The 15785-nt window shown below is 30.1% G+C and overlaps 1 protein-coding gene across 4 annotated transcripts; it reads right to left on the bottom strand.

Annotated features, from left to right (window-relative positions):
- Window positions 1-216: 216 nt before the first annotated feature.
- On the bottom strand, window positions 217-7772 carry LOC139839487 (probable alpha-amylase 2). 4 transcript variants are annotated; one of them, XR_011756966.1, is made up of 17 exons: window positions 7710-7772; window positions 7148-7238; window positions 7026-7059; window positions 6912-6943; window positions 6595-6721; window positions 6245-6471; window positions 6006-6151; window positions 5786-5898; window positions 5260-5348; window positions 5049-5171; window positions 4910-4945; window positions 4353-4451; window positions 3801-3988; window positions 1379-1583; window positions 866-1003; window positions 523-632; window positions 217-418 (listed from the first exon to the last, which is right to left on the bottom strand). XR_011756966.1 is itself a non-coding variant. In XM_071829560.1 (14 exons), exons 2-14 carry the CDS (start codon window positions 7163-7165, stop codon window positions 1577-1579), a joined length of 1239 nt encoding a protein of 412 aa, XP_071685661.1. In that variant the 5' UTR covers window positions 7166-7238; window positions 7710-7772; the 3' UTR covers window positions 1132-1576. The 4 variants fall into 4 exon arrangements, 2 of the variants coding, with proteins under 2 accessions (XP_071685661.1, XP_071685662.1); XR_011756967.1 differs by having other exon boundaries at window positions 1414-1583; XM_071829560.1 differs by lacking the exons at window positions 217-418; window positions 523-632; window positions 866-1003 and having other exon boundaries at window positions 1132-1583.
- Window positions 7773-15785: the final 8013 nt, after the last annotated feature.

The following is a 15785-nucleotide window of genomic DNA, read 5'->3' as shown; positions in this document are numbered from 1 at the left end:
GGTAGAGCCACGTGGCATATGCATAAGGGTGAAGATGTGTGTGTGTGTGTGTGTGTGTGTGTGGCCCTATTTATCTGATTAAGTTATTGCTACTACTACCCCTTTCAATATCTGTACACGCGTGTGTTGTGTATATTACCATAAGGGTTAACTGAGGTATCGAATGATGGTGGTGGGGTGTGGTCAAAGGTGCTAGTCTGTGTAGGACATACTTGCCTGCTGGATGCATATATGATTCAGGAGGATTTGTCTATGTCGGAAGATAAACACGACCACCCTCAAAACATTGATGATACCAAATACGGAGTATTACGTTCTCTTGAACACGGATTGACACGTTCTTCATACCAAAATATAGCAATTAAATGTCCACAAATGTTACCGCAGTCTCCTAGGTCATGATAATATGATGTAATACCTGACAGGAAACAAGAAACAAAATAAAAACACATGAAACAAAGTATTCTTTAACTTTAAAAAAAAAAATCCTCTATAAAAAAAAATGCTATTTTTCAAAGATACCTTCAGGCTTCATCATTCAATACATCATTTGTAACATTAGATGATACAACTGCTGAAGTGCTGAACCACCAAAACAATTTCGGAATGAATAATGAATTTATCAGTTACCCCTGCAAATAGTTAAGATAACACATATTACAAAACACATCTTCAAATACCATATTCTGAAATATAAGTATCATGGATATGAGTAACAGTATATGCTTCTATAAAAAACACACAAAATAAGCTACTTAATCACTACCCTAACCGCCATAAAAAACATAATAAAAAATTAAAAAACAGGTGCCTCTATTCAAACGAAGCAATATTGAATGCAAAAAGTTAAGTGAAGTTAACTAACAATGATGGGTCACTATCTCAGCAAGTCGGCATCATCTAGATCAAGACTAAAGTCGGCCATTTTATAGGCTCGACCTCTGATAAAAGCTAACCTCACCTTCAGGTCTTAAAGTTGCAGCCAGTTCCTCATTTTCTTTACCTGAAGGAAAATCAACCCAAATTAAAGACAATATTCGTATTTAGAATGTGACAGCGTCAAAGTTGGTATTTTCGAAGCTCATACAGCCATGGGATATAAAACAATAAACTGGTTGATAAATTGAAAAATACATTTAGACATAGAAGGGATAGTAGAGGCAGCTAACTCAGTTGCTGTAAATGGGTCTAGATAGCCACCTTTGTAAAATATGAAACGGGTTCATGAGTTTTACGTTAAAACCTGGGTTGTCTAATAGAAGTCTGTTTAGAAGACATACAACTCAAACAAAAATTGAGTAAAATCGGAAACAACATCATCAGGATGTAATCTTTCATCTCATTAAAATGACTTATATTCAGTCAATAAACGACCCACTCTCCATAAGTTGTTATCCATTGAGGTGGACGTGCCATTATGATTTATCAGTCGAGTTGACAATGTCTTTATTCGAATAGCAAGCTACATGACATAAACAACCACCATCATTATCAACCATCATTTGTGAAGGTGAAGACTCATTAACACTGTTCTTGGATTCTATAGCGCTGGAACTTTATGTGAATACAACATATATCATGATCTGCACAATCAGAATCAAAAGTAACATATTAAAATACAACAATCAGCAGTTTTCACAAAAGAACTCCTGCATATTTATAATAGTATTAGTGTATGACAAACATAAAATCTATTGAAGCTTCTATGATATGTTTAGCTGCTCAGGAACAAATGATCGATTTTATACAAAGCATCATCATAGATGATATTACTTTCCGATTGATAATTGAAGCATAATATTAACCTATAATCAGTTACATAGCAACGGTGATGCCATCTCCACCCTAACCATTAGCCACATACAGTATGCAAAACTTATGTTGGATATATACAAATTGATTGACATTTATGCAAAACCTAGGCAAAAAACGATTTTAAATTGGACAAATTAATTTAGATTTATTTATACCGATTAGAAAGATATATAAACAGAATCGGTAATAAGAATAAAACAGATAAAACCCTAATATGTATAATAATTAAAAACACAGAAAAAAAGCTAATAAGAATAAGAAAGATGACTAAATTACATACCCTAAAAACTGCGAAATCATATACTTCTAATTCGAGTATTCATGATTTAAGCTATATTTCACAGAATTGATGATCTCATTCAAGCATTTGTTCCAATTTTCTCTTTCAGTATTTATAAAAACATATGTTTTACGATATGTTTTCATGTTCACTTACGGCGGCGACGGTTATTTGTCAGCGGCGATTGTTTAACGGCGCCGGTGGTTTCATGTCGTCGGTAGACAATTCGGTGATGTTGATGATTCGGCAGACAAGTATGTGATGTTGATGATTTAGAATTGCATCGATAAAAAATGATCGATGATATAAGAATTCCATGTGATGAGAATCAAGGTACCGATTGAGATTCAGTGAATTGAATGGGAAAGATAGCGTTTGAGAGAGAGAGAGAGAGAGAGAGAGAGACGGGTTTTGTTTTTTGGCTTTAAAATTGGACGAATGAAATTGTGACAGATGGCAGGCTGTGAGATAAAATTTCAGAATAGGGGTTAAGCAGTAGGTGGTAGAGCTACGTGGCATATGCATAAGAATTATAATAGGTTATAGATAGATAGAAGATTCATACATAACTTAATGAAAAATACAGTAAACAGGCCCTAAGTAAAAAATTGCATACAGGGAAGTGATTGTAGCTTAAAAGGTAAAGAAATTTAGCTTGAAATTGTAGAGATGATGTGTGAAGAGGTCTTAAGGAGTCGAGGAAGGTTACATTATTGATATGAGCGAAGTTCAGTTAAGAGTCATCAAATTTCTACCCTCCTTGCCCAAACCCGGGTAATGGGGAGGTGATCCTTATTTACAACACAATTTTTTAGCCATATGACACTAAATGTGTTTTAAAGTGTTTGTGCAGTACCAAGGTTCAAAACGTATTTAATGATGCAAGGCTAAGAAGTAGGGTGTAATGTTTATCACCCCAAAACTTTTAGCACCCCAAGATCCTAACCTCACAATCCTTATGTATAAAGGCGATTTAACCGGTCTGTAAAAATTTGAAGGGTGGTCAATGGATCAATGTTGAGGTATGCTTGTTCCTATTTCATTCGCCTACTTGCTTCGTGCTCGTAAGGTAAAAGGTAGAAGGTTTTTCCTGTTGAGGCTACCCGGGAGGGCGAGTAATCGGTAATCCGGCCCCGTACTCTGATGTACGCAGCCTAGCAGGATTACTCGTTGGCTTTGTGTTCAACCCTTCCCTATTCGTGCTTTTAAAATAAGTTAATGAGTTTGAATCATACATTTAGTGCATCCTAATGGTACCCCAACTCTGTTGTTAAGAGGTCAGTTTTAATTTGTGATTGGGTCGTTTAGGATTATGGTTCACCCTTAATGGGGACAAAATCAAACTTTATTGGCTTGAAGAAAAAAGACTAAAGAGGGATGTAAGTTGACTTTTGAACTTCTAATAATCTTTTTTTTTTTATTTCAAATTACAAACTGTAGTCACGAAAATAAAAATCTGGAAAAAGCTTCTATCGGTAGAACCTTTATTGATGTATATTCTATTTTACACTTCTTTTGAAATGGGATATGCGCCAATGTAAATGTTCCCGCATATTAATGCCGGAACAACTGATTATGATTACATTACAATACATATTGTTTGACTAACTACTTTATTCTGTAACACGTACGTATAGGAGTTTATCAAGAATCTTGTGAACTTATGTATCTTATTGAAAAGAACTATGAGTCTTGTTAAGCTTACTTATGCCAAACTGCATACTGGTGCCCGTGGGCTGCTAATTTCCACTCCGCACTTGTTGGACTCCATGAACCACTACCAATTTTCATGCACAGTTTATCTCCGATTATGGCTGCGTAAAGATTGGACTCAGCTTGAAGTATTCTAATGGATGATCTGCTGTTGATGTCTTGCTGCTTGCGAATATGGATCTGCACATTGTATTTAAATGATGTTAATATGTGAGAAAAGAATGGGAAAATGTGAGATGACATAGAATGACACTGTTGATCTGAACTCTAATGCACTAGTAAAGGTGCTATTTCGACCCATTTACGAAAAATGGGTCATTTTAGGGTAGAGATGACAATGGATCGGATATGAAACATATTAATACGGGTAAAAAACCTGTTACCCAACCCAACCCATTTGCTAAAAATGGGTCATTTAACACTACTTACCTGTTGTGACCTATTACCAACCCAACCCAACCCGTCAATGTTTGGCGTGATCCAAATAGTATCAAACAGTATCAGACCTATTACCCAACCTGACCATTATGCCACATATACATACCAGGTTCACGATTTGGTCATGAATGACAGTGCCCCAGTCATACAAATGGTCATAGAAGATTGACGGTATCCCTGGATGCGTAAGGATGTAAGCATAGCCCTGAATAGTGTCATCAAGTTATATCAGAAAACGACAAACATAAACATATACAATCAAGAATTAATTTTAATTATTTTCAAGTGTCAAATATGAAAAAGCCAGCTTTTTGCCTAGAAATGTGTTGCTTATTTTTCGGATGGGTGGACTAATATACTAATCTGTATTAGACTACATGCTAATATGCATGAAACATAATTTACCAAGCATTTTTAGTTCAATATCAAATTAGAAATAAGTTACATATAACTTAGAGACAGACAAGAATCAGCATAGAGGGTAAAAAAACTACCTTTTATCATAAATTAAACGTTGGTCTGTTAGATGTCATAAGCTAATTATTTATCTTATTGAGGTGTGTACTACTTAAGAGTAGTTTATAAGATACATTCGTTGCAAAAGATCATAGATAAAATAAATATATTTTATAGTGTATAATATAACGAAACAGAGTCCTTTACCTCCATGATATGGTTAGAAGGAAATGGCCAATGACCCTGAAACATGAAAAGAAGTCGATCTTTATTAATCAGACTACTGATTTCCAGATAAAACATACATTTTTTGACGAAGTTTCTTTGAAGAGTATCGTAATAATACCTGAGTTGATCCCGTGTCATGATTATCGAGAAAAGTTACAGCTCTAGAAGGCCACCATCCAATCACTCCTGGAGGCTTTCCTTGTGCGTCACGCAAACGCCAAAGTTGCCCCTTAACAGCTTCCTACAATAAATAAATAAATAATGACATAAGATATCATTTAAAGTAGATTAATCTTGTTGTGAAGTAATACACGGCATCTAGAGTGTACCTGAAGAATTCCTTTTGTTGTGAAGTCAAATGCAGTAGAGAGTTGCCCCGTAGCATCAATCCAATTGATAATACGCTGCCTATGACTATCTGCAATTCAAATTAGTCAAAAACAACGATAAGGTTAGTGTAATCATAGAAACTAAATGTAGCTTGACCCATTTATTTATGAATGGGTCAATTTGGGTTATGTTTTTTTTATCTCTATCGAGTCAAATGGGTACGATAACAATAATAGGCTATATGACTGAAACATGTCGAGTCTTGAAAAGTGTCCGAAGTGTACTTCATTGCATTAAAACCCCTAAAAAATTTCTTGAAAATATCCAATTTGTCTTGAAAGTAAGACAAATTTAGATATCAAATTTGAAATACAAACTTTTCTATACAGGAAACCATAATTTTAATCAATTGACAAACAAGTTAGGGATCAACCCAACCTGATATGGCCCATTTCATTACCTACCAAAAGTTACCCATTTTGACCATTTATTCACACTCGATGATTTTGTTATCAAGTGAAATACCTTGGTTGTATTCCAGGAACGACCCATTATAGTTGCACGAGTCCCAGTATTCTCCAACAGAAAATATTGGTTTTGCGCCCTCGATGTATTCTTTCACATATTTTGCAGAATAACTATGGGTAACACAAGTAGATACATAATTAATAACGAAAAGTCTCAGACGAGATATATTACATATATCTACATATAATAATATATGAAAAACATCTATCTGACATACCCTCTTGCAAAATCAAAACGGAAATCCTGAAAACCAACAGTGTGTCTTAGCCATTTAAGCCAACCAATAATATCTTTTCGAACAAAATCTTGTGTATGATCAATATTTGGAACCCCATTAAAGTTGTCTCCAGTGCTACGATTACCCTGTATAATAAACCATAAAGAAAGCAAATATTACACTTCAAATTTGGTAACTACTGTAAAAAAAAATAATATTTTACTAATATTAGTTTGTACCCGTCCACCAGTACAAGATGTAACAGCACGTTCATCCCATGGTAATGCAATCCCGTCATAACGGTTATACATTCCACCATGTCCTCGGGTGGTCCCCACACGGTGATTAATGACTATGTCAGCCATTGGTCGAATGTGGTACTGCTTCATTTTATTTAATAATGCTTTAAGCGAAGACTCAGACCCGTATGATGTGTTGAGAGAATACAGGTTCTGTGGAAGGTAGCCTGTGAATATGATAGTAATACTAATGGTTAATAATTAATATAAGACTAGTATGTTATGATTTATTATATTTATTAATATTAGTTATAAATAATAAATAATAATGTTGATTTTGTTGAAGGAACCTTCAGGAGCAAATGAATTTGTTGCAGGCGGTAACCATGCTGACGTGATCCCGGATTTCGCCATATCAGGTACTTTTCTCTCCAAATTTCTCCACCAGTCATGTTTATGTGACTCCCAGTTGAAAGCCTGAAAATTAACAAATAAATGTATTATCATTTGTTTTAATCAGATCAATCCTTAGCGGATGTATACATTTGTTAATGGTGAACGTGTTAACACCAAATCAGAAAAAGTCAAACTTTGTCAAAGGTACTTAAGCATAGTAGAAAAAGTCAAACTCAGTTGTTTTTAATATAATTGTGTCAACTTTGCTTACCTGTAACAATACTTCTCTTCCATTGCGAATCACTGCCAAATAAGAACATAAAATTTAGCTATAGTAGTTACTAAAAAAGGAACAGGAAAAATAGTTACAGACAAAAAAGCATACCGATACGTGTTTGATGTAGCCCATCATCATTTTCCTATAATAAAAAAACGGACAATTAAACAAATAAGCAAAAAATGAAGATATTCAATGTGTGTACCATCTTCATAGGATAGGATACTTACGATTGGTATGACACCCATAGTATACGGCTTACGAGTGCTGTAATAACTTTATTAAGGCTTGATCAATTAAGATTGAGCACGAAGACATATCCTGCATTCATAACAAAAACTTGTTATCCAACCATTTGCAATATTTGAAGACAAGTAGACTACTACTATTCAAGGATTTCACATAACGCTTAAGTTTGATTATATTGTTTGACTTCTAAATTCTTGACCGTAAAACATTCTAAAGACTGATTGTGAAAGTCAAAGTCAAAGTCAAACTTTTAAGCAACTTAAGGTGATTTTAACGACAAACGTAAAATTTTTGCAAAAAAAAAAAAAAAGAACTATATGACTGTTTTGAGCACAAGTGCACAACCGAGCATACTTTAAAATTTACAAAAATCATACGATGTGGTCGAGCGATAATCAACGTTTTTGCAAGAATAATATAAGATTTCATTAATAAATACTAGGTATTCATTTTGAATATTTGAAATTCATTTCAGGGACTTTGACGATGGTTGAAAGGTAATTAAGATTAAGATTAAAATAACAGAATGAGGAGTTTAGTTACCTGAATACAATCGAAGAAATCAATCACTAAAATGGAATGCAGAAGCAAGTTGCATAAGAAGCGTAACGCCATAATTGGTATTTATAGGAAGAAATTTAGATGAAAAGCAAACGCGGGGAATGATTCTGCATGAGTGGAATGAAATTGGTCATTTACAACAACACAAATTTGATTCCATCTGAAATTGAAATTGAAATTGAAAATAGAATTATATTCGTTTTAGGTTTTGATTTAGATTTACGGTGAAATTCACATAGACGGATCGCTATTTGTTAGATTCCATCAACTGGTTTCGTTTTACTTTTCGTGTTTTCAAGGGAACTGTATAAACGTTTTGTTCGACCTTTTATATATATATATATATATATATATATATATATATATAAATAAAAACTAGTCCGGACCGGCCCACGCGTTGCGGCTGTGACAATCCGAAATTTTTCAACCAAATTTAAACTTTATCTTTATATTATTCCGACACGATAAGCAAAGTTTGTTAAGTTAAATCTCAAGAATTTTAAATTGTGTTCATACATTCATTATAACCTCGACCAAATTCTGACGATTCACGAACCGTTATATATAAATAAATATATATATATATATATATATATATATATATATATATATATATATATATATATATATTATAACTTGAGAATATTAATAAAGTATTAAACGTATAATACTTTACATGAACGTATTTGTTTCAATATGTTTATCGATGGAATTAGAAGATATTATCAAATGATTGATTTATCAGATACATTGTGATATGATTACGGGTCTATGTTATGAGGTCCACTGTAATTTAAGAAATCTATTCTTTTTGACAACATTCGGAAAATGGTAAAGTGATTTATAAGTAAGAACGTGGAGTGTAAATAACTTAGATGTTGGATATCGACAAGTTAAGTAACTCGACATTTTTCATAAAGATGATTTCATACGTTTATTTAACCTTTGAACTTTATCGCATGCTTCACCAACAGACTGTAATTTAAAAACTTGAAACATATTATGAATATATATGATTCTACTTTTCTAAAACGTTTTATGATATAACGATTTCCATTATTTTAACCTTTAAACAAAATGATTCTTAAATATATTTAGTTTTGGAAAACAAAATTATCATATTTATTTGATTTAGTTTCAAACGTACAAAAACGTTTTCAGTTTAAAAAGAACTTTATTATTAAAACGTATATAATTTTTATAAATATCTAGAACCACTTTTGACAACTCATTACTTAACCAGTATGATAAAGATAACGATATTTATATTTTATTTTATTAAATATATATAACGATTTAAATTAATATTATATATATTTATACGCGTATTATACGTACATAGTTTTCTACTTTTACTATACTTAAACTTTACCTTTACTTTATTTTTACTTTACTTTAACTTTAATAATTCACTTTAATAATTCATACTTTAATAATTCACTTTAATAATTCATACTTTAATAATTCACTTTAATAATTCATACTTTAATAATTCACTTTAATAATTCAAAAGTTTATTATAAATAGAATTCAATAAGTTCATTATTTTATAGAAACTTGAAAATATTTTTCTGTAAACTCTCTCAATCGATTTACATATATATATTTACTCCGTATTATTTCAAGATATTATTAGTATACATAAAATATTACGACGGGTGATGTCCGAGTGATTTCGAAATTGTTTTTCGAGGGGGATAGAGCTAAGGAAATTATGGGTTATAGCTATGGAGGTTATGGGTATGGTTCGGGAGTATTGCTCGTAAGTCAAACTAGTGTTTATCATCTCCGTTGCGTCTACGTACTTTTCCTGCAATATTGAATCTCGATATTGATACGTGAGCACTCATAACTTAACTTTTATATATTATTAGTGTATCCCTGACTAGTGCTCGAGTATATATATAGGATTATGCATGGTTATACGTTCGTTATTGTCGTTAGATAGGTTATGTCGAATCTTGAATTAAATACATATGCTATTAAGATAAGGTATATGATATGCATGTCGTTGGAAAGCTAGCGAAAATTTGAGAACTTTTCATTTAGATATCGAATGGTTTCGATGAATGGTTTAGAAGTTATAGTCAATTAAATTTTTGTATTATTATTAAAAATGATTATTATTATCGTCGTTATTATCGTAGTTATAATCTAATTATTATTATTATTATTATTATTATTATTATTATTATTATTATTATTATTATTATTACTAGTTAAAGACCCGCGAATTCGCGGGTTAAGTTAAAAATAAAAACTTGATGAAAACTTAATCGATGGACCATTACTTGTTATGTAATTCTGGGCTTTTTTAAGGGGTTAGAAATTAGGGTTTAGAAATTAGGGGGTTAAAAATTAGGGTTTAGCTATTAGGGTTAGAAATTAGGGTTTTGGATTTAGAAATTAGGTTTAGGGTTTAGAAATTGGGGTTTAGATTAAATATTTTAATACCAACGGTTTAGAGTTTAGGGTTTAGGGTTTTGGGTTTTAGGTTTAGGGACTAAACCCAAAACACTAAACCCTAAACCCTAAACTCTAAATCGGGCTAAATTTCGAAAAAAAAACACTTCACACAAGATGAAAACAAAACGATGCAAATAAACTCGGAATCAAAACATTCAATGCATTGAATGTTTTCATTTTTTTCTTCGAGGGTTTTACCATCAAAATAATAATATTCGTCACAAAGTGTCTTTTTTAAATATTCATATTTTTACCTAATTTTGATGTCTGAAAAAAAAATTCGAAAACAACCAAAATTAAAAAAGAAAAAAAATTACTTCCCCCCACTTCCCCCCAAAAAAGTGTTTCTCTCTTAATTATGACCTTATTGGGGCAGGATTAATGGGGAAGTAACCAATCGGGGAGAACCGGTGGGAAGCAATTTTTTTTTTGTTTGGAATTTTTTTAGGCATCAAGATCACACGATATTATTTAGGCGGGAAAAAGATCGACAAAATAACATTCAAGATAATATTGATCGTGAAGAATGTTAACGTTTTTTTTCATGTTTTGTGAAGTACTTTTTGTCAAAATTTACTCCAATTTAGAGTTTGGGGTTTAGGATTTAGCGTTTTGGGTTTATTCCCTAAACACTAAACCCTAAACTCTAAACCATTCGTGTTAAAAACTCAATCTAAATCCTAAATTTAAACCCTAAATCTAAACCCTAAATCTAAACCCTAAACCCTATATATATATATATATATATATATATATATATATATATATATATATATATATATATATATATATATATATATATATATATATATATATATATATATATATATATATATATATGTATACCCTAAACCCCAAACCCTAAACCCCAAACTCTAAACTCTAAACTGTTCGTGTTAAAAACTCAATCTAAATCCTAAATCTAAACCCTAAATTTCTAAACCCTAATATCTAAACCCTATAAAACCTAATATCTAAACCCTAAAATCTAAACCCTAATATCTAAAACCTTAACATACGTTCGAAAAACACGATAATTGTTATATATTACTTCTTCGAGCATTTTTCCGCCAAAATAAAAACATTTATCACAAAGTGTCTTTATTAAATGTTCATATTTCCATCCAATCTATAATGTTCATTGGTTCTCTCTGCATTTAAAAGTGCAGTTTTTTTTTTTTTTTTGATTTACTAAGTCGATCGAGTGCTCGAATGTCATCCTGCAACTTTGATACCTGAAAAACTAAAAAAAAAAAATCAGTATCCATTTGGCTTAAGTGATACAATAGTTACCGTAATTAAAATTGGTTATGATTAAATTAAATAGCCATTTTGTCGTATGTTTAAGGTTTCATATAGTATAACTATACGGAGAACTCGGCTTCCAGCCATAATCCTACATATTTAATAACAGTAAAATTTTAGCAAGCATTTATAACACTGAAAATACACACACTAATATTCGAACACACTTCAAACAAAAGATGCAAAATTTACCTTGAACATAAACAAATGGTTCAGGTGTAAATTCATGCTCCGTACAATGACCCGTTCATATCTACAATTGGCTCATCGAAGATATAATAAAGTTGCGTATATATAAATTCAACATATATCAGACATTTTCAAAATCATCATAAGGTCATAAACATAGTATAATATCATAGCGAGTTGGAACATCATAACTCAATTATGTTTACTAATTGTCCTTATGCTTATATACAATCATATGTTATAAATTCCGGCTATATAAACATCAGGATACAGATAGGTTGTAACAGGGCAATTACAATTGATGTACAAAACTTATACTGTAATAGTAAAAAAATCACAAAATGAGATACCTTTAGAGATGAAAAACCAATTAGGGCAATAGCAAGACTCCGGAGAGGATTTGATGAATACGAATTAACACCATCAAGATGAATACGAATGATGAATCTGGATTGATGGTCCGAAAATCGTTTTTTAGGATAATCGCCTCACGCGATTTAGTTAACGCGATTTAGTTAGCAGAAGCCCTAAAATTGAAATCTGTCTGGGATTTAACAATCGGTTTTAAAAAAAAACACAGTGAAAAACATATGTATCTGTAGGTAATTTTATGACGAATTCAGAATTAAAGGTGTTTGTACGAAGAGTCGTTGTTAGTTTTGTTCGCCGGACGAACATAAAAGCGGGTATGTGATGGAGAGGTAAATTAATCGACGACCGAACCTAATAGGGATTGGAGGAGATACGTTTCATTTATTTGGTAATTTAAAAAAAAATATAAAGAAAATCAGATAGTGTGTACACGTGGCAGGCTGTAAATTGGGAGAAGGTGGGTCTGACACATTGGATGGGACCTCACGCTTTATGTGAGGAAAGGAAAGGATTTATTTGACTTTTATTTTAGATAAAAAAGGTTTCCTATCATTTAGCTAAAGAATTTTGAATCAGAAGTTGATTTGATGATTTGTCTCCACGATTCAATTGATAAAATTGCTCTATAATTGACGTGCAACATCTTTTTAAAATAATAATATCTGAACCATTTTTATTAAAAATATTGTTACTTTGAACATAGCAAATAAATTTGTAAGGTCAATAATTTACATAATAGTGAAACCTGCAACACTACATATCTTATTTTAAGTCTTCATTGGTTTTGAGATATATGAATGATAACGTATAAAGATATAAAGATAATTCTGAAAAATGCATCTGTTAGATATTGTTTTAAACAATGAAATGACAAACCAAATAAATTACCATTCATAAATCATATTCAAAGAATAATAAATGATACGATTCAAAGAATAATAAATGATATTATAAGTCTGAAATAAAGCATATAGATCCCACAATGAATTGTGTTAATATATAGGATTGCAAGGATCGTAATAGCTAAATCTTTACCGGAATGCAGTGGTTGGTTTTGGTGACAGTTTAGCGTGTGATCCAGGTAATCGATACACATGTTCGTTAATCCTCGATTGTAGTTATTCATCAAAACTGATATCAGGAAATGCAAACAAAAAAAGATTCATTTCTGATTTAGCAAATTAGAACCACATAACAACGAATTTAAGGTCATTCACCTTCAATAAGAAATAAGTTCATTAACATTTGATAACCAAAACGACCCACCCAATCTGAAACTTTTCAAATTTCTTATTTCGGATAGAAAAATTACCATTAGCGTTGTAACTAATAATCCTGAACAAATAGTCATTTCCAAAAGTCACTAACATTGCTGCAGGGTGCGTTAAGAAATGAAGGATAATAATGGACTATTAGGTGCATCCGTGCATATACGTTGCTACTATTATGGATAATGCATTACCTTTATTAGCTTTTTGAACCCAGCTGATGCTGATAAGCGCAGGACTGATGTGAACATCCTGGATTGTCAAGAAATTTAAATAATCACTAAGTGGTAATTGAAATAATAGTAATTTTGTGACTGTAATAATATGGACATAAATATTTTTACCTATGAGGCTATGAGTTGATTCTTATTCTATGCAAAACCTCTTCGTATACTACGTTTTTCATTTTGCATGTGTCATTTCCCTTGTCGTCTAATAAGACTACTTTTATAGCGCATTAATGTTAAGTTGATTTCGAAACCTTAAATTCCAGTGATAATCAAACTGCGGTTGTGAAGTATTGAGATAAACATCAATTGAGATAATTACGGAAGTGATTAAATCTGAAATTGAAATTTAAATGTGTTGCAATTCTGAAGTGTTCAACGATTTGATTATTGGGGATTGAGATAAGAATAGATTGATTGCAGTTTAGGGGATTTCATGCGGATATTATGCTATTTAAAATTTTTGGTCAAAGCATTCCCAATTATTGTTGAAAAATTTATTTATTGATCAAATTAATTTGATCCATTTAAGGAATAATTTCAGCTAATCCTAGATGGGATTAGGGTCGATGGATGTAATATGGTTTTAAATAAATGAGTGATGAGGATTGATGATGATGACGATGTTCATATACGTATATCAGTTCCCTTTTTTTTTTTTTTTTTTTTTTTTGATGATGTTTTGATCCGAGATTAAGTACCAAAGAATATAAAAGGATACAAAGTACAGAGTACGTATGTATATGATATATTCATTGGACATATTACAGAATAAACACCTTTGGTTAAAATATTAAATATTTAATAATGATTTTATTTATTTATCTTTAAAAACTCATCAAGGTTCAATGAATATGAAGTGTTAAATTATTTTACAGAATTAATTAAAATGATACTCCGTATAAAATACATGAATCAATATATATGTGGATCGTTATAGTATGGAGATTAATTTGGTAAGTGACCTATTTTTTTGGATCGAATTATTAATTAAAGATAATTAATCGTAAGAATATTATTGTAATATTGTTAAATTATAAGGGTAGATTAGTCTTTGAATTAAGATTCTTAAATGTGATTAGTAATAAAATTTCGGTTTTTGAATCAGTGGTTGGATGAATGTTGTTACTTTTAATCTAATGGTTAGGATTTGTTTTCAAGAGTCAAAATGAAAGATTATTTCACTATTTGACTCCTCTTTTAATAAGTATGGAGATGGAGATGGAGATGGAGATGGAGATGGAGATTATTATTATTATTATTATTATTATTATTATTATTATTATTATTATTATTATTATTATTATTATTATTATTATTATTATTATTATTATTATTATTATCATAGTCGTTATTAATAAAAGATATTATTGTTATTTTTATTATTGTTACTATCGTTATTATCGTTAAAGTTATAATTAGTATTATTATTATTATTATTATTATTATTATTATTATTATTATTATCATTCAAATAGTTATTAGTATTATCATTAAAATTATTATTAGTAGTATTATTATAATTAAAACTAATATTAGTAACATCTAATTATTATGATTACTATTATTATTATTAATATGAACGCGATATAAAAGACGACTAAAAGCTATTAAACGAAGCGATTAGGAAATAATGAGTATGAGTATCATGATGAAATTAAGATATTGTAAGATATTGATTTAAAGGAAAAATATCGTTTTAATTATTTTACTATTATTATTATTAAAAGTATTATTAATATTAAAACTACCATTTTTACTAAAATTATTATTTTTAATAAAAATACCATTGTTAATATGAAACATCATTATTATTATCATTTTAGTACTATTGTTAATAAAAATTATCATTTTATCATTTTTAGAAAATATAATTATTGTTATTTTTATTAGTAGAATAATAATAATTATTACAAAATAATATAACTTTTACTTATTATTATTATCAATATTATTTTATCAAATAAATATGTGATACAAAGATATTTTACTACGTATAATATAATTACATTAATAATACCTATTATATTATTTTTATGATATTAAATGAACTTTATAAATTTTATTACTTAAGATATATAAAAGTATATTTTTATTATATAAATTTTAATATAAAATTTTATTTATTAATAAAAGAACTATATTATTTACTTTAATAAAACCTATTAAAAATATTTAAATAAATAAAACGACTATATTTAAACTATATAATAATCATGTATAAATTTTGG

This window comes from Rutidosis leptorrhynchoides, chromosome 4 (assembly GCF_046630445.1).
Source record: "Rutidosis leptorrhynchoides isolate AG116_Rl617_1_P2 chromosome 4, CSIRO_AGI_Rlap_v1, whole genome shotgun sequence".
Classification (NCBI taxonomy): Eukaryota; Viridiplantae; Streptophyta; class Magnoliopsida; order Asterales; family Asteraceae; genus Rutidosis; species Rutidosis leptorrhynchoides.
Note: the sequence above shows the minus strand (reverse complement) of the source record. Positions and strands in the feature narration are given on the sequence as shown.

Bases quoted from the DNA above. Each gene is read 5' to 3' on its own strand.
- LOC139839487 (XM_071829560.1), bottom strand. The intron at 6,944-7,025 runs GTATGCTTTTTT...CTTATTTGGCAG, and splicing joins GCTACATCAAACACGTATCG to TGATTCGCAATGGAAGAGAA. The intron at 3,989-4,352 runs GTATGTATATGT...TACAATGTGCAG, and splicing joins ATGACCAAATCGTGAACCTG to ATCCATATTCGCAAGCAGCA.